General features: G+C 40.2%; 2 protein-coding genes across 3 annotated transcripts; both read right to left on the bottom strand.

Moving 5' to 3' along the window:
* Positions 1 to 846: 846 nt before the first annotated feature.
* Positions 847 to 9809, bottom strand: LOC139644593 (ras-related protein Rab-25-like). Its single transcript, XM_071520017.1, has 5 exons — positions 9532 to 9809; positions 5077 to 5272; positions 2804 to 2997; positions 1744 to 1824; positions 847 to 1529 (listed from the first exon to the last, which is right to left on the bottom strand). Exons 1-5 carry the CDS (start codon positions 9566 to 9568, stop codon positions 1405 to 1407), a joined length of 633 nt encoding a protein of 210 aa, XP_071376118.1. The 5' UTR covers positions 9569 to 9809; the 3' UTR covers positions 847 to 1404.
* Positions 9810 to 12655: 2846 nt separating this feature from the next.
* lamtor2 (late endosomal/lysosomal adaptor, MAPK and MTOR activator 2) lies at positions 12656 to 15489 on the bottom strand. Of its 2 annotated transcripts, XM_071520036.1 has the most exons (4): positions 15291 to 15489; positions 14547 to 14709; positions 14249 to 14338; positions 12658 to 12849 (listed from the first exon to the last, which is right to left on the bottom strand). In XM_071520036.1, the coding sequence occupies exons 1-4, from the start codon at positions 15356 to 15358 to the stop codon at positions 12793 to 12795; spliced, it is 378 nt and encodes a 125-aa protein (XP_071376137.1). In that variant the 5' UTR covers positions 15359 to 15489; the 3' UTR covers positions 12658 to 12792. The 2 variants fall into 2 exon arrangements, with proteins under 2 accessions (XP_071376138.1, XP_071376137.1); XM_071520037.1 differs by lacking the exon at positions 14249 to 14338 and having other exon boundaries at positions 12656 to 12849.
* Positions 15490 to 17455: the final 1966 nt, after the last annotated feature.

A 17455-nucleotide genomic window follows, 5' to 3' on the forward strand; every position in this document is an offset into this window, starting at 1 on the left:
AATATTTAATAACAGTCCAATATGTGTCTAACCCTTGTTTTCACTGTCTCTAACTGCGCTCCAATGGGTCCCCATAAAAATGAAGAGTAGTTTCATTTCACTGTTAGTTTTATTTACTGCAGTATACAGAAAGCTGTTTTTATCATACCTCTCTCCAGTGTTTTACCAGTGAGCTTTAGGAAGGTTTTTACACTCATTCCATGCCTGTATAATTCTGGTATGATATAACCAATATGACCTGGGCCAGTTAATCACCCCAACCCAGTCAGGGGAAAAGTAGATCTCATGCCTAAAAAGGTTGCCCACCCCTGACCTATTCTGTCAGATTGAAAGTCCTAAATCTGATATGTGTTCCCAAATTAAGTCCCTTAGGAAAAAAACTCTCTGCATCTTACAATTTTCAAATCTTTTAAACGTTGGGGGTCTCAAGAATGTTCAGACCTCATTATCGGGTTCGCTGTGAAATAAGGTTGGAAAACTCTGATGCATCTAATCGCAAGTCTTTGATCTGAAACAGTGTGAGAGAGGCCTGGATTAGAAACAGACCCGGGCCAAATAACATTTTCGAATATTTCCATGGTTTGTTTCAGCGTACTCAAGGGCCAGACGACTGGAGTTTGACTCACAAGGCGATGCAGTGTGTGTGCCAGAAAGTTTAGTTAATGACAGGAAAGTATTTGAAAGTCAGTTTAGCGGTGTACCTTTCTGTGATGTACGACTAGCACGACATCTGAATTGAATCGCTTCTGATGTGGTAAATTCCACTCATCTGGTAAGCAGGTTAAAACAAATAAATATAATTATTTGCCAATAACATGTAGGCCAGATTTCCTTTCAATTTGTCTCCATAAATCATTTATTTCACAACAGAGATGCAGTCAGTCTCATCATAGATCATCAGCTGGAGCAAATTCAAAGCAGTGACAGCAAGACTCATTTCCAGCGCATAAAATATTAGCCACCATGTAAATTGTTGAGATGAAGAAAACATAAAAACAGTCACTTGTAATTTACATTGAAAACATCACACATAACATAACATGGGTTTAAGCTTTTCTCCTCTCCTCTGCATTGATTCTAAACATTTATATCATCTTACAGTTCACACAGTTTATTTGACCTTTGACCTAAGTTCAGATAATTAGCAGAAACCCTTAAAAGACGGACCATGGCCTCCAGCTACATTCATTCACCTTCCATCATCTTTTGAAAGCCACCATGTAGCTTGTATAACTTACAAATCAGTCATTTTACAGTGGAGTCACTCAAGCCAGCACCAGCATTGCAGTCCCCAAGGTTTCCCTGTCGCCTGCCTCCGGTCGGGCTGCAGCAGGGGGTTGTGGGAGAAGCAGCTCCCCTGTCGCCCGCCCTGAGGCCCCCCGTCCTGCTGGGAGGGGTGTGAGATCAGATGTTCCTGCAGCAGGGTTTATTCTCCTCTGTGTTGTCCGCTTTGGAGTCGGGGTTGGTCAGCGACAAGGCCTTGATGGAGCCCCGGATCACCTCCTTACTGCTCACCTTCCTCTGAATTTCTATGCACAGATATGGCACACCTACATTTTAGACTAACGCAGAGAGAAGCTGCTGCCTTTGACAGAAATAGTGAGTAGCCTAACCACTGAGTGCCAAAACACAGTTCATTTCATTCTTATTCCAATTTTAGACATGAATAATAGATTTACACAAGGGCCAAAAACCAGCAAGACACTGGTTTAAAAGTATGTAAAATACATGAAAATGAATTACCTGCTAGGACACTGTTGAATGCTGCCTCAACATTTGTTGACTCCAAAGCTGAGGTCTCCAGAAACAACAGACCTTTCTTTTCTGGATAGAACAAACAAGCAAGCAAGAGCAATAACATTGTTACTGTATATTATTCATTAAATACAAATTTTTGCAATGCAAACTGTGGTAGATCCCAGCAGGACCACAGTTTGCATTGACAGCCATTTGAAAATTGACCAGTTTCTATACATTTTCTGTCAGTGTGCGGGCTACTTTCTTCAACCCACTGGTCATTTGCTTGTCCTACACACTTGATTTACATATTTTGTAAGCCTTTTTGTTAAGAGTGCAACCACTTCTACTTGACCAGTTTCCATACAAGAAATGCAGTCTATTACACCATGCTCCCAAACAATCTATTGCTTATCAGATTTAGAGTGACTCTAATCAGCAAGTAGCATAAATGAACAGGAATTTGCCTTGGTGGCCTTGGTGCAGAGACAGATTGACAACTAACACAGTTTTGCAGACTGACACACGGTGCAAGGAAAACAAGAGCTCACATACAGTACAAGACTAGTAGACTTCTCTAACATTAGAGATGGGACGTTATGCTTTCCTCACGATACGATTCAATACAACCACGATATCATGTAATAAATAAAAGTTAAATTACAACAATGTATGACTGTGCAGAATTATGTTAATTTCTAAGACACAAATCTTTCTAGCAATGGCACTGGCTTACTGGAATGTAAACAACAATTTAAAAATGTCATTACAAAGTACAAATATTATAATTTGAATGGAATGGAGAGCTTCTGAAATTGTGATGGGCAAGCTTATTTCATTTTTGATTACTACAGCAGAATAAAATAGAACTAATATGGTGATTCATTTTTCTGCCCCACAATGCGTATTGTCGTATTTTTGTATTGCAATATATTGAATTTGGATATAAATCGTCCCATCCCTTGTAAACACTCAACAAACAGTGTCCATTTTCCATAAAGAAAATGCAATGAACTTGTGATGGTTCAACACAACTGTAATGCTTTGAGACTTGAGAGATTCGTACCTGCAAAGTCTTTGGCCTCCTCAGTGGGCACGGATCGCTCTGAGGCCAAGTCAGTCTTGTTGCCCACCAGCATGACCACTATGTGGGGGTCAGCGTGGTCGTACAGCTCCTTCAGCCAGCGCTCCACGCTCTCATAGGTCAGGTGTTTGGTGATATCATAGACCAGCAGCGCTCCAACAGCCCCTCGATAATACCTGGTTAGAGAAGATTTACTTTACAGTTACCAATTATGTGATATTAATTATGTGTCTGCTTTTTTGTTTTTAATCAGCATCTGTTGAACTTTTTTTTCCCATGATGCTACTTTCATGGCCAGTGGAGCTGGAGGTGAAATAATATAAATAAAAACGGGAAATGTTGAAAGAACATCAGCAATATACATACATAATAGAGGTAACCATTGCCCTATCATTCATAGAGAGAGCAAGTATTTTTTTTCCCTGTCAATTGAAATAATTTTTAATCACTAATAATTGCTCTGAAGTCATGAACCAATCAATATTTCCTTCACAAGTTCCCCTTCTAAGTTCCCCTCTTCCAGCAGTGTGATTAATTCCAGTTTAATAGGTTTTAGCTACTTGTTAGAGCACAAATGGGAAATTCCATGGGAGGGCAAATTAGCATATTGGAATAAGTCAGCAAAGTAATTACTCAAAAAGCCAGGCTGTCAGAAAAGAGCTAATCCTGCGGTGGTGTAGCATATCCTCAGATTTTCCGTGTCGTAAAAATTAAATGGACATGGTTCTATTGTTTTAAAACATGTTTCCATACTGTTAATCCTTCCAGCTTCATTACAAAAAGAACAAATCAGGGATATCCTCAGCTAGAACCGAGAGCTGAGTGTTCAAATAAAAGTCTCTCTTCTAACCAATCGGATTTTTGGACCCAAGTGTGCCAGTTGGAAATTGGCTGGAAACGAGAATCTGCTGGTTGTTTTTCAGGTTATGTGGGAGGAAACTGAAGATCAGTGCCTGTCCTTACGTGTGTTTTGGCAGATAGCCGCACCACCTAAAACACCAACATACAGACTGCCTAACAACTATGGAGAAACAAAACAAGCATAAAATGTGAGTGTTTATGTGTGTGACAGTGTGTGTGCATGCTTAAAAAGAATGTGCAATTTCCAACACATCAGTGTGTCTAGTGTAGGACAACACACATTTGTGTTACATTTCAATGTATGTTAATAACAACACAACACATAACACACAAGTACTTATTGAAGGCTACACTAGGCAAGATGTTTATGTAAAAATACACTAATTTTATTGGGCTAAAACACAAAGTGGGGCTGTAATAGAGAACATAATCCCCACTAATTGAGACCCTGTAGATTCAGTTTATTTGCCCAAATTAATTTCAGTTGGGTGTTGGGTTTGGTCACGTTTGGTCTCTGGAACAAGTTCTCCATCCAGAGAAAGCTGGACTCACCAAGGTGTACGGTCTACTGATGCCACTCACTTAACATCATGTCTGGGTAATGAAGTCCTTCAAATTTTCTAAAATGTTAAGTTACCTCCCACTTCCCCTGGGAGCTATCGGCGATGTACTTTCATTTCTGGGTCCATTTTGTTGTATGGTGGTGTATTTTTCTTATTCAGTGGATAACTGGCCAAACAAAGATGGTGTGACATCATTAATTTGAAGATATTTGTGCTGAGCTACAATGCAGTTTGATATCAGAAAATGTTTAATCTTTGAAACGTCAACTGTAAACGGTTTTGGTGTCAGTCCCTCAGAATCAAAGAGCTTCTGTCTAGACTCACTATTTTGCACTAAAATTCAACAATCATACAGACAGCAATCCATTGTAGAATACCACCTCAATAGGCCATAATGCAATACAGCCACGAAACATATTGAGTTTTGAATAAGGGGCTTTCAAGCTATTTACCCACACACCAAGCAACAAGTTCACCCCTATTCTCTGGGGGTTGCTGAAAGTCCTTCTGAGAAATGTAGGAAATCACAAACTGAAGTAGAAGTAGACAAGGCAGGTTGAGGGAACGTGGGCACACCAAAAACTTAAATTAAAACAAAGCATCACAAAATAACTACTGAAATGCATTGAACATCACAGATTGATGATATCTAGAAGTGTAAGAGCATCCAACGGTGAATGTTTTCTTGCTAACACAAACACAGATGTGCTGAAAATGACACATCCATTTTTAAAGTGTGTGTGTGTGTGTGTGCATATGTGAAGAGGGAGGGAGTACGTGTGTATATGTCAGCGCTGATGCAAAAGCCGTGATGGTTGCTTGGTAACTCACGCAGAGGTGATGGCCCGGTAGCGCTCCAGCCCGGCCGTGTCCCAGATCTGGGCCTTGATGGTGAAGCCTTGGAGCTGCACCGTCCGCGTGCTGAACTCCACCCCGATGGTGGTGCGGCTGTCATGGTTGAACTCGTTCTTGGTGAAGCGGGACAGCAGGTTGCTCTTGCCTACACCTGATTCTCCTATCAGAACCACTGTAGCGGAGAGACAGGACAGAATGGAGGGGCATTGTAAAATGGAAACAAGAATCCATGGCAGGTACAGTACAGATCATGTGGGAAATACCTGCTTGAGACATACCTCTCCCTCTCCCTCTAACATCCTAGTCAGATTTACATGCTCAGCTTAGTTTTAATAGCAAAAGGTATTTTTTTTATATCAGAGCCAGGACAGAGTGATGGGTTACTGTATGGTGTAGCAAGAATATCCGGTGTGCTGACCACTTTGGTTGCAGATCCTCTCTTCTTGCGATTCTGTGTTTGAAGGGGGATGATGGGGTATCGAGTGTAACACTCGAAGGCACAAAGGACGCAGTATTTGTGATGTTTTGCAGCATCTTGTTTTGGCTGTCGAAAGACTAAACCCAATATATCCCCCTGTACCTTGTGGATTAAGAAGACAAAACTCCTGCAACTTCTCTTTTACATTCGCAGAGTTTAATATGAGCCATTGCTCTGACGCCCGCTCCTTCCTGCTCCACTTCACAGCCATTCTTAAGTGAGGCCGTTAGTCTAGGTGTGTCCTTCTCCATTTCCCTCGTCTTAACATAAACCCTTAGTCTTAGCTGTCTGATACTGTGGATCATTATAGCATTAGGGCAATGGTGTCCTATTTTAAAAACAGCACCACGCCCGCATGGTAAATTAGTTAATTATCCTAACTGAGGTATACAGAACAAACAGAGGAGAGGAGGAATGAGAGTAGGGAGAAGACTTTCTAAGTAGGAAAATATGTGAGATGCTTGGCTATAATAAGAAAGGTCAAAATATTGATTGGGAAAGGGATAATTTGACATGATGAAGTCCACTCATCTTTAGTATGTTTTACTTCTTTATTTAGACAGTGGGGAGCAAAGAGGACAGAGTAGAGAAGGCAGGATTTGAATCTATGCCCGTGAGTTAGATGTGGTTTCAGAGGCGAGGGACTTAACATTAGACATTTTGAAGTTTTGTTGTTATTTTTCCTTCACAGAACTTGTCAGACTGGGGTGGGGAGGATCTACATTTGTCCCTCATTCCCCCCCCCCCCCCCCCCAAAAAAAAGAAGTAATTTTAGGACAAATGTTTATGTAAAAGTGGACAAATGTTTATTTTTTTTGCTCCTCATTTATCAAGTCTCTGGAGAGAAAAAGTAAACTAAAGATCAAAGCAACTAAAACTCAAACTGTCCAAACATCCCTTTTAGAGAGTTTGATAAAGTTAAAAGGCATTCTACTGTATTTGTTTATTTGGGATAGACACAGAATGGTCAAGACTTTCAAGAAAAAGGGACTTAGCAGCTGCTTATGCAAAGGAACAAGGGCCCCCATCACATCACCCACACACACCCACACACACACGCACACCCACACACACCTTTCTTCCTGCAGAAAACTGAAAACCTTTGAAAGAAAACCTTTGTTTCCTGTAATGAAATAGTCTCTCTAAGACTGGAAGGTGATTCCAAATCAGGCGTAACAGGTTAAGCCGCTACTTCCTTTTATCTTGGTCAGAGAAACCTATCTACCGTGTAAACAGTGGGACAAGGAACAACAGAGAACCCCCCGCTTTCGGTACTTTTCAGTGACGCATGTTTAGGTTTCAGTAGCTGAGTCAGATAGAGAAGGGCTTGGCGTATATTGACACAGATAAGAAACTATGACCGCACAATGAAGCCACACTGGCACCAGGATCTCTGCACAACTGGATGAGACAGTTTCTGCTTAGACAAAGATAGTAATCCAAGCTCTTGTAACATCTCCTGTCAGGGAAAATCATATGTGATACACCTAATAATTTAAAGAGGAATATCTTGAATTTCAGCATACAAATATGCTTCTCCAACGCCATAGGACAGCATTCACTACTGTCCACTACAGCAGGAAACAAGAGTTAATAGTTAGTTCTGCCCCCTAATGTATGACACACCAATGCACAGCTCTGTTGGAAATAATTTGATAGAAAATGTGACAGTTCCCCCAGATGTTTTTCTGTGCTGCTACATTTGTTGATTCACATTTAGTTAGTTTAGTTAGTATTACTATAAAATTAAACCTATTTGGGTGTAAAAGTGAAACATCATGTGCATAAATCACCACACAAGAAACAAGATTGAGTTGTTTAGATCCACAAACATATTTACTGAGCTATCCTAGGCCACTACAGAGACAGCAGAAATTCAGACTGCTTCAGCGAGAGCAGTGACCTTCTACTGAACTTTACAGTGAAATCACTGAAGCCGAGGTCCAATTTGGAGTCTACAAATCATTATGAACTATGATTAGAAATGCTGACACTGTTTCCCCAACATCTGCTCATTCTCATAAAAGCACACTCTATAAAAGCACAACTTGCACCCAGTTCTGGTCTTATGTTTAACCCGGAGTGTAAAAAAAGTCATCGGCAAGGAATGTTTTACAAGTTGCTCTACTTTGGTTTGTTTTGGGTAATTGTTCACTGCAGCCAAATCATTATACTTCTGTTTTTCTTTGGGTTAGATGAGAATGGCTGTTTTCCCCACTCTCCTCCTCCACTACTGAGTAACTTCTTATGCAAACAATACTCCTGGTTTCTATGGCGATACAGGACAAGAGGCCTTCAGACTCTCCAACGGCCCGGTTTGTCCATTCTGAGGAAGTTGGGAAGAAACTGACGCCTTGCCGAAAGGATTAAATTTTCGTTTTGTTTGTTGTCATGACCTTCAGGACTGCCAATATAGGCAGTTGTACTGTGCTGTACTGTACACAGCACTGCTACTGCTTACAGCTCTGAAATCTGAGTGGAAGCTTAAAATATCAAGGGGGTATATTCAACAGATGAAAAGTTTAATTGACAAAACAACAAAAAAGTAAAGGGTTGGAAATAGCTAATGGCTTCAATAATATGCAACAGTGCAAAGATTCTTTGCAAAATGAAATATCCACCAACTGAAACATGCAATACCTACTTTGACAAAACGATTGCTAGCATGAAATAAATTCACTTTTGCAGCGTTATTCAACCATGAGCCATTGAGGCCCAAAACGTCTGCAGGTTTTCATTGCAACCAAACACTGATTTCACTGATTAGTTCCCCCTCTCTGGTTGAAGGTGTGTTAATCAGTGAATTCATGGTATAGTGTTTGGTTGGAATGAAAACCTGCAGACTCTTCAGCCTCAATGGCGCATGATTGTAGAACACTGCAGTGATGAGTTTATGTCACGCTAGCAATCATTTTGTCAGAGTAGGTATTGCATAGCTCAGCTGGAGGATATCTCACTTTGCAAAGAAACTCTTTAAATGTATCATGCTGTATTACAGAACAACATAACACTTAACAGTAATACTATTTGACTCGTGAACCATATCACCTCTCTTTGCTTCTCTTCTATGTCTGTTTAGAGACATCCAGTACCTGAACCAGCAGCATATCATCAATCACTATGCCTTGTAGTGAAACCTACCATGTGTTTTTTTCTGGGTTGAGAGCAGAAAGAATGGAATGAGTGTTTTGCTTCTCACTGGACCTTACAAAATGATTGGTTGCACAAGTTCGAAGCAGATTGCAATACTTTTTAAAGGATAGTGCATAACCATCCCGATGCAATAACGACACTTTTACAGACTGGATCCTTTATATTTTTAAGAAAATTAAGTGATGTACTTCAGATTATGATTATGGTTGTTGTTTGTTTTGAAACTGGATGTACTGTTTTGAAACCAAACTCCTGAGTATGATGAAATGTTCTTTTGCGTGGAATGCTACTGATAAGCAGGATTACAAGTAGGCTACACATCCTGATTGCAACAATAACATCTCAGATATTATGCACGTGCCTCAGCAGAGACAAGATGCAGGTAATGTGATTGCAATATCACTCTGTCTTGTGGTTGTGCAACTCTTCCACCCAAAGATCTTTAGCACTCAAAAGCATTCTAAGTAATGCCTAAATAAAGTCTTGTATTTACCTACATATCTGACCAACAGATCAATTGAGACAGCTTTGTAAAATGCAAATATCTGCATGAAAGCCTATATCTGCATCCACAGGCAAATTCAGGACATTAACTGACATACAGCCTAATTGTATGAGTATATTATTAATGATATACTGTATTCTGTTGGCACACAGCATCCATTACTGCCTCTGTACACCCCCAACCTCATAAAATCCAGTGGACTATGATCTGAAGAACCAAGGCATGTTATAAAAGACTTAAGAACTGTGCCTATTTGGGTATTAAATCAAGTAAGTGGGAGAAAACAAGTGCTCACCTTTAAAGACAAAGTTGTACGCCTCATCTGACCCCATATTCTGCCCATTTAATGTTGCCACCCCACAGTGTGCTGCCTTGTCTCCGACTCCAGCACTCACAGATTGATCGGAGGATGTAATATGACACTAATAGACACCACTGTGCAAACTGTCTCCCGGATCCTCAGACTTCAGCTAAGAAAATGGCTGCATAAATGTTTTGAGCCATGAATGCCAACCGCCAGCCTGTCCTTCACTACCCTTCCCTATCTGTGTTAGCAGAGAGAGCTGGCTTGTTTGAACAAGACGTGCTGTGCGTAGCCAGGTTGGTCTGCTGCAGTGGGTGGACGTGGGGGTTGGGTTGGGGAGGGGTGGGGCAAGGAGGGAGGTGTGTCTTAGTGATAGTGGCAGAGCAGGGCAGGTTGGACAGGTGGGGCGACTGGCAGGTACGGCTGAGAGGGACGGCCAGGTGCCTCCTGCTGGACCAGTCACATTACTGCCTGCAGGAAGCAGCAGGGGACGACTCTTTACATCATCATTAAACCACTTGTCTGTCATGTCTGATGTCCTTGACTGGAATTTAGATTTAGGTGTCTCTGACCAAGAAGAAAGTAGCCGATTTTACACAGAATCCAAAAAAAACAAGAAAGCAATATTTTAGCAGGAAGCCAAAAATACTATATATGTTTGCATACTTGATTGTAATTAGGGTTTGTTTGTTTGTGTATCCGTCTGACACACAAATACATATATGTTCCCATTTCACTGGAGGGATCAGAGCAGTTATGAGAGGCAGAGGTTCAGTGATGCTCAAGGACACTTCAACAGGGAAGGACACATTTGCAGGGCTTTTGCAGGGATCAAACCTGTACCCTGATTACAGGACCATTTCTCTACCAGGCCAGCTTGCCATTGCAGCACGTCCTGGAAAAGACTGAGTAGATGAAAGTCCTAATGCATGTGTATGTGTTATACCCCCATTTCTCCCTCTGTTGTTTCTTCTCGATTTTCTCATCTCCTGGCCTGTGATTTATGTGATTCTGATTCAAAATGCAGTGGATATCAAAAGTCTACACATGCTTTCAGATTTTCTAGTTTTTACTGCTTTGAGGCCTTTTTCACTTTGACTTGGATATAGTAGCCAGCAAAACCAAGGTAAAAACAAAAGCCTAGTCCTCTTGATTGACACTGGCAGTGTATTAACAATGGAAAACACTTTGGTTGCGCAAGTGTGCACACCCTTCAGGTAATACTTACTACAAGCACCTATTTCCTTTGTCAGTTTTGAGAAATCTCCACGGACCACATCTGGATTAAGGATTTTTTTGTCACATTGTTCTTTGCAGAAGAAATCGAGCTCACTCAAAATGCACATTGACCCCTTGTGCACGCTCCTTTAGATCAGTCTACAGATTTACCATAGAACTGAGGTCTGAGCTCTCAGTGGAACAGTCCAGGATGCTGATACTCTTTTTGTTGCTGCACTTCCTTATTAATTTGGTTGTGTGCTTTGGATTGTGGTCATGTTAAAAGGGGAAATTCTTTTTTAACTTGGGCTTTTTGGGCTCCTAATCTGGACCTTTCAGCATTGAGTTGTCGAACATCTTGTGTTAGGTCTTTGTTGCCCATGTTTGTCTCTGCACCCTGACATACACTGTACACTGTGCCTTCAGTGAGATTAGGTTTTAATTGATCTAGGCTAATTACAATCTCTCCAATTGATTTCAGGGGAAGGAGAATTAACTTTACGCATGCCTTGGACTGTGATTAGTTCTTAATACAATTACAACCCCCCATTACAAGGAGTGAGAACACTTATACATCCACAGTGTTTTAGTTTTTCATTTTTAATAAATCAGTAAAACAAATAAATAATAATAAATAAAATAGTACTGTTGTTTTTACCTTGATTTTGCTGGTTATTATATCCAAATGAAAACTAAAAAAGTTTATTTTATAGGATTTCATTTCAGGCTTTAGGGCAATAAAATTTGGAAAATTTGAAAGGGTGTGTTGACTTTTGATATCCAGTGTATATCTCCTGAATGGGTTATATCCTGTGATTATCTATAAATCTTCATAAACATGATAGTCTGACAAATCGGCTCATTGGTATGTCTTCATGACAGACACTGATACTGGAAAAAAATAGAAGAATACTTGATGTAGAAACTATGATTTTAACGGCATCATGACAAAAAAAAGAGAATGTAAATAAGGTCAAATTAATGAATTTCCCCAACTGTTTTGACTAGCCATGCTGCTTCTGAATGACAGAATTACCTCATCTTTCTCAGTAAGAACAAAATAAAGGCATGAGGAGTTCCTGGCTGACTTTATTTGCATGTAACCAAAGTGGCAACTGGTGACAACACAGGCAAATGAAGTTAGCCTGGGCAAAGTAAACAACTGGATTGATGAGCTGCCTGCTGCCTGGGTTGAGGAATAAGACTTCAACAAATAGAAAAGGCATTCATGTAACTGATACAGTATTTATCTTAACTGGTAAATATAGTTTTGAAAGACAGGCTATCTTCAATGTAGCTACAAGTGTTAATCTTGGTAAACTTGACATTTTGGCTTTGAACTCCAAATCTCAGTGCCCACTCATCTCACTCAATGCTCTCAGTTCACAGCATAAGAAACAAAATCAAATTGTCTAAGTTTTGATCCAAAAACAGTTTATTTTACAGCTTTGAAACAACACATAGCAATTGATCTAAACTGTATCTTACCAATGACAAGATTTTTCAATTGTGTAAGTGTTTGTACACCTTTGTCATAATATACATTTCCCCCCTCATAGGATTCAAAATATTCTATATACTGCTAAACTGTGATCAGCATATCTGAAATAAAGCTGCATTTGAATGAATCAACCATTGCACCAGTTGAGAGTGGAATCATTTCAGCAGCTCTACATACAGACTTCCTGACAACAATTTGCTTGGACTTTTGGAGCAGACAGGTATTTGAATGGAGTCACAGGGGGTCAAAGAGTTAACAATCCATACAGAGGGTTAGTACTGATAGCATGATTATAAATACACTAACCACACCCACACCCACACCCACACCCACACCCACACCCACACCCACCCACACACACACACACACACACACACACACACACACACACACACACACACACACACACACACACACACACACACACCCTCACTCACTCATAAATGCATGTACACAATGTGAACATATAGAATGTCACAGTAGTCCATGTATGAACTGGATCACACCATGCTTTCTTTGCAAAGCAGACAGGACTATGATGCTGCCACTTGGGTTAATGGTTCCTCCAGGTACTGCACCAGGGCCTCCGCCTGCAAATACAACACACACAGTACAGCAATCACAATGCGAAGGCAATGCTGGAATAGTCTTTTTTAAGCCATTGCCTTTATGTATGTCCTTACTCCCTGCTGTAGCCTGCAGACTCTGCCATACAGTCAGGCCTCCTTCAAATTTAACCTTTGAGGAAAATGCTTATAACCAGGTTGAGTGCTGCTACAATGTGACATGACCTTGCTTCCCTCCTAAAATCATTATATTTGGACAGCAGTAAGCCTATTGATTAGACACTTTCTGAGACTATAACCTGCTTGCTCACTGTCAGCTAAATGTCTAAAATGTAAAAAAAATATATATATAAAGTTTGAAATGCAATTATATAATATTATAAAATACCATAATTGCGTAAATACTGTCATATCTAGGTAGCTGAGGTATTTTTGGAGAGTTGTATGCAGTATTTATTTTGGGAATGATCAACACATGGTTTGCTTACATGTTTAGTCAGTCAAGCAGCTCTGTCATGAGTCAGATGCTACTGCAACAATTAGCATGATTGTGATAACTGTGGCTTCACCGTGTTACAGTCAGCACAGACTATTTAGGATTACGCTTGCATACCTTCATCTCAGCCTGACACCAGTACTGGTCGCCATTGCTATCTGTAATGATGTTAATACAAATCTTTTAACACATACACAAACTACGGAATAAATAGCAGATTTCACACCACCAAAGTCCATCATTCCAACTTCCATTAAATAATTGCCTATCTGCAATGTCCAATAAAGAGACTTGAGGATAAAAACTCAAATGCTGGTGGTCCCTAGAGATTACCTGGGTTAGGTTAGGCTAGCTAATTTCAGTGATTAACTGCTCATGAACCCATAAGGAGGTATGTGTATTATAAAAGTGAAAATTTTCTATCAATATTAAGGCTGGGTATTGGCAAGGACCTCACGATACATGGGTCACGATACAAATGTATCACGATACATTGAGATATGATACATATTGCGATACACTGCAATACTCTACATAATTTACTGAAAATTTAAAAATAGAGCTGAAAATACAACTTGCTGTGTACCACCTGGGTAGTCTAATATGTACATCACATTATATTGATAACTCAGTGGACAAATTGAGTCAAAACTATTTAATTCAAAGGGATTTTAGGGAAATTTAAGGACATTTTAAATCTGTTTAAAACATGAATATTTTTTTTTAACGTATCGATACGAGGGGCTGGAAAATCGATACAGTATCATGGAAAAAAATATTGCAATACTCAGCTGTATCGGTTTTTTTGCACAGCCCCAATCGATATTGAAAGTGAAATAGCTTGAAGTTAATTTGTTGTGTTAGGACTCAATAACACTACGATGCAGCACACTTCAGCCTTGACTGCAGCGGTGTTAAAACTCTCACCTTGGCTTTAAGCATCCCAAAGCCCACTGTCTCTTTGGCATACATGCACAGGAGTAGGTTGGCTACCCGTGTGATGGCCACCCTGCCCTCCTGAAAGGGAAAAACAACAGATATTGACAATGAGCTGCATTGCCAATTGTCTGAATTCACTCAGTTATTAAAAAGACAATCTTTATTCAAAACTGGGGCTGAAATGGTCCAAATCCCTCCCCTCTACTGCCACCACACACACCATACATCATATACTTGATACTTGACACACACCAATGCTATGGTGTTGAAAAAAAGCATCTCTTACCATACAGTCCATCAAGATGAATTTGAGTTTGTCTTCGTTGAAGGCTTGATGGCCGTTCTTGTCATAAGCTGCCCAGATGTTGCTGGCGATGGCGGCTGTCACTCGGGCGTCAGTGTCCCCATATCCAGAGTAGGCCAGAAGTGAACCCTCATTATTCAGTAAGCTGGGGAAAAGGTAAAGTTGGGTGTTTAAGTACCCAGCATATTGACACGTGACATGTTTTTACTAAAGCTTTTATTTCCATCAAGCATAGCAACCTAAATTTAAAGGACACTCTCAGTTACCTCCAAGGATATAAGGAGAATGAATCCACCTAAACTCTGTCTACCCACCTGCTCATAATATCCATCATATTAAGATAGTATCAAACTGATGTAAGTTAGCCTATATGAAAGTGGAAAAAAAAAAGCTTCTCTGAAAGTACAATAATCCATTTTTATTCATACTGTTGGTTCTTTGCCTTGTGATGGTCTGAGACTGGAGGACAATTTAGCCCAATTTTTTATTTAGCTTACTAAGTTACTACATAATATTGACAAAAGCTGGTTACCATTTTAATGTTTATACCATTGCTTACTAGTTGTGCAAGAAGATTCTGGAGAGGAGTTGCCGTTTAATCTTCAGGAAAGCCAGCTAAAGCTTCACATTCCCTTTTATGTCAAGAAGTAGTGGCACAACTAGTATTAGCCTGTCTAGCTAGTAGCTAGCATCTAGCTAGCTCTCCTGCTAACTGACGTTACTCACAGTGTGCTTTGGACTCCGCTTGTGTTCGCTTGGCTGAGTACCTGCGTCAACGCCTTTGGTCGTAACATAGCTAACTACTTATTAACGTAAGATAACGTAAAATAAATCTATTTTTGATGGCTGCAAATTGTCTTTAAATCCCCACACAGCCTCTTCATCGACACACAATCAAGTCAGCTGATGTTTTCTTCCCTTTCCGGACGTTCTCGCATTGCATTGTGGGAATAGAAGTACACAAATATCTCTTCTCACAACCTTTTCCTTTCTTTAACTCATTTTCAAGATTGTTACTTGACTAACATCTTACCCTTAAAACTACATCAGAAAAACATATTAGATAAATCACTTCTCACTGCACACCTTTTTCTAATGTTCATTTTTCATCCCCTTTGTAATTTTTGTATGTCTCCTTTTTATTTTTCTTCTCATGTCTGTTTCCATTTTCATCTAGTCTTTTGTAAAGCACTTAGTAACAACTGTTTGTAAAAGAGCTATTTTATTGTAGTGTCTGAAACCGACTCTTTCATTTAACACAGTTGCAGTTGGGATGAGGGTCAGCGACCAACACATCCACCCACAAAATGTGTACATCAGCAGCTGGTTCCTCTCAACCACGGTGTCTATAAACATTTATTTTGATCTCTGAGGAGTGGTAATATACTTGTCAGACCGTACAGATATCACTGGAAGCAGCAAGCAATCTGTCATAGGCAACTCTGTGTTTTACTACCTCAAGGCAATGCACACTGCGGGTCCACACCGATATGCCAAGCAAGGATTAAATTTAGCATAATACACCTTCCCAGTTGCAACTGACAAAATAAATTATTCACACATGCTTCAGGTTTTTTTTTTTTTTTTTTTTTTAAAGGTATTATTAGAATAGATAGAGTGAATGGAGTCCAAGAAAAAGGCAGAGCTGAACAGATTTTCTTTAAGGGCAGGTATTGCAAACAATGACTGAATTAAGGGGGAAACAAATCAGAAAAATCAGATACCATGAGTTACACAGATACCATGAGATTTCATAGATAATTCTGCAATATATTGCTGAACCCAATACATGTTATATTTAGGCACTACACTGCTTGTATGAAAATACACAACATTGTTAATGTAAAAGGATTCATCTTGTCATCTTTAATCAGTTTAAAAACATTTCACTGATATCTTTTCACATTTTCTATTCAGTAATCAAGAGCCTCAACCGCAGGATCATTAGAACAACAGAGTGTTGATAATATATTTATATATATATATATACTTATTGCAGGGTTGATGGACTACCTTGCTAGTCTTCCAACCTGAAAACCTTCACTTTCTCCTCCCCCCAAAAAACATCTTAGGCAGCTGTGATGACTATACAAACAAGCTTCCAACAGCCTTGTGTATTGTCAAGTTTTTGGAAGAAAAAAAACAAACAAAAACAAAAAAATAAACACTGTCAAAAACTTGTCAAAGAAGAGTGTGAGATGAAGAAATGTAAGGGAAGAGACAGTGGATAATTTCTACAGCTTTTGCAATAAATACTAGTCAATCAGGCAGGATTAAGGACAGAGGAGAGAAAAAAAATGATGTAAAAACAAGCAGGTTCTCCAGACAGAAAGCAGAGTGAGAGAGTCTTCCAACCAACGGCAACAACACTCTGGTTCAAAACGTTACTTCTGAAATCTCTAAATCACCACCTACATACAATCTGTTAAAAATATGGGTTAATTCCTTGGTACCCTCATGCAGAAGTCCAGTGAACGAGCGCTCGTCATTTCAGGAAATCATCTGCGGTTGCGTTGGCAGGAGGGACGCGGCGGCGGCGGTGGCGGTGTTAGTTGTGGCGTCATTTCACAGCGATATTGTCATTCCACGGCGTTAGCACAGGACCATTTCTGTTAGCGGCTGAAATCGGCAGCACCCTCCCCCAACCTCTCCCACTGTGATTTCCCAACCTCCCCGTTCATCTTTCCTATGATTCACAGATCAGCTCAAGAGATTAGAAGTAATTGGAATTCCATCGAGTCCATCTGAGGGTCGCGGGCAGACTCGCATGTGACCGAGGGCCGTGTTCATATATTTTTTTTAATCTCCCATCCCGGCCCTCGACCCTACCGGTCTTCCACCTTCACCCCCCCCCCGCCCCCCTCCCCCCTCCCCCCAGAGTCCCTCTTCCC

Source organism: Centroberyx affinis, unplaced genomic scaffold (assembly GCF_046629955.1).
Source record: "Centroberyx affinis isolate AG114_WGS23_722 - 3 ecotype Tasmania unplaced genomic scaffold, CSIRO-AGI_Caff_v1 ptg000759l_1, whole genome shotgun sequence".
In the NCBI taxonomy this organism is placed as follows: Eukaryota; Metazoa; Chordata; class Actinopteri; order Beryciformes; family Berycidae; genus Centroberyx; species Centroberyx affinis.

Coding starts and splice junctions, on each gene's coding strand:
- lamtor2 (XM_071520036.1), bottom strand. CDS start 15,358: ATGTTACGACCAAAGGCGTTGACGCAGGTACTCAGCCAAGCGAACACA. Junction 14,710..15,290: donor AGCGGAGTCCAAAGCACACT/GTGAGTAACGTC, acceptor CCTTTTCCCCAG/CTTACTGAATAATGAGGGTT. Junction 12,850..14,248: donor TTGGGATGCTTAAAGCCAAG/GTGAGAGTTTTA, acceptor TTGTATTTGCAG/GCGGAGGCCCTGGTGCAGTA.
- LOC139644593 (XM_071520017.1), bottom strand. CDS start 9,568: ATGGGGTCAGATGAGGCGTACAACTTTGTCTTTAAAG. Junction 2,998..5,076: donor TACCGGGCCATCACCTCTGC/GTGAGTTACCAA, acceptor TTCTCTAACCAG/GTATTATCGAGGGGCTGTTG. Junction 1,530..1,743: donor ATTCAACAGTGTCCTAGCAG/GTAATTCATTTT, acceptor ATCTGTGCATAG/AAATTCAGAGGAAGGTGAGC.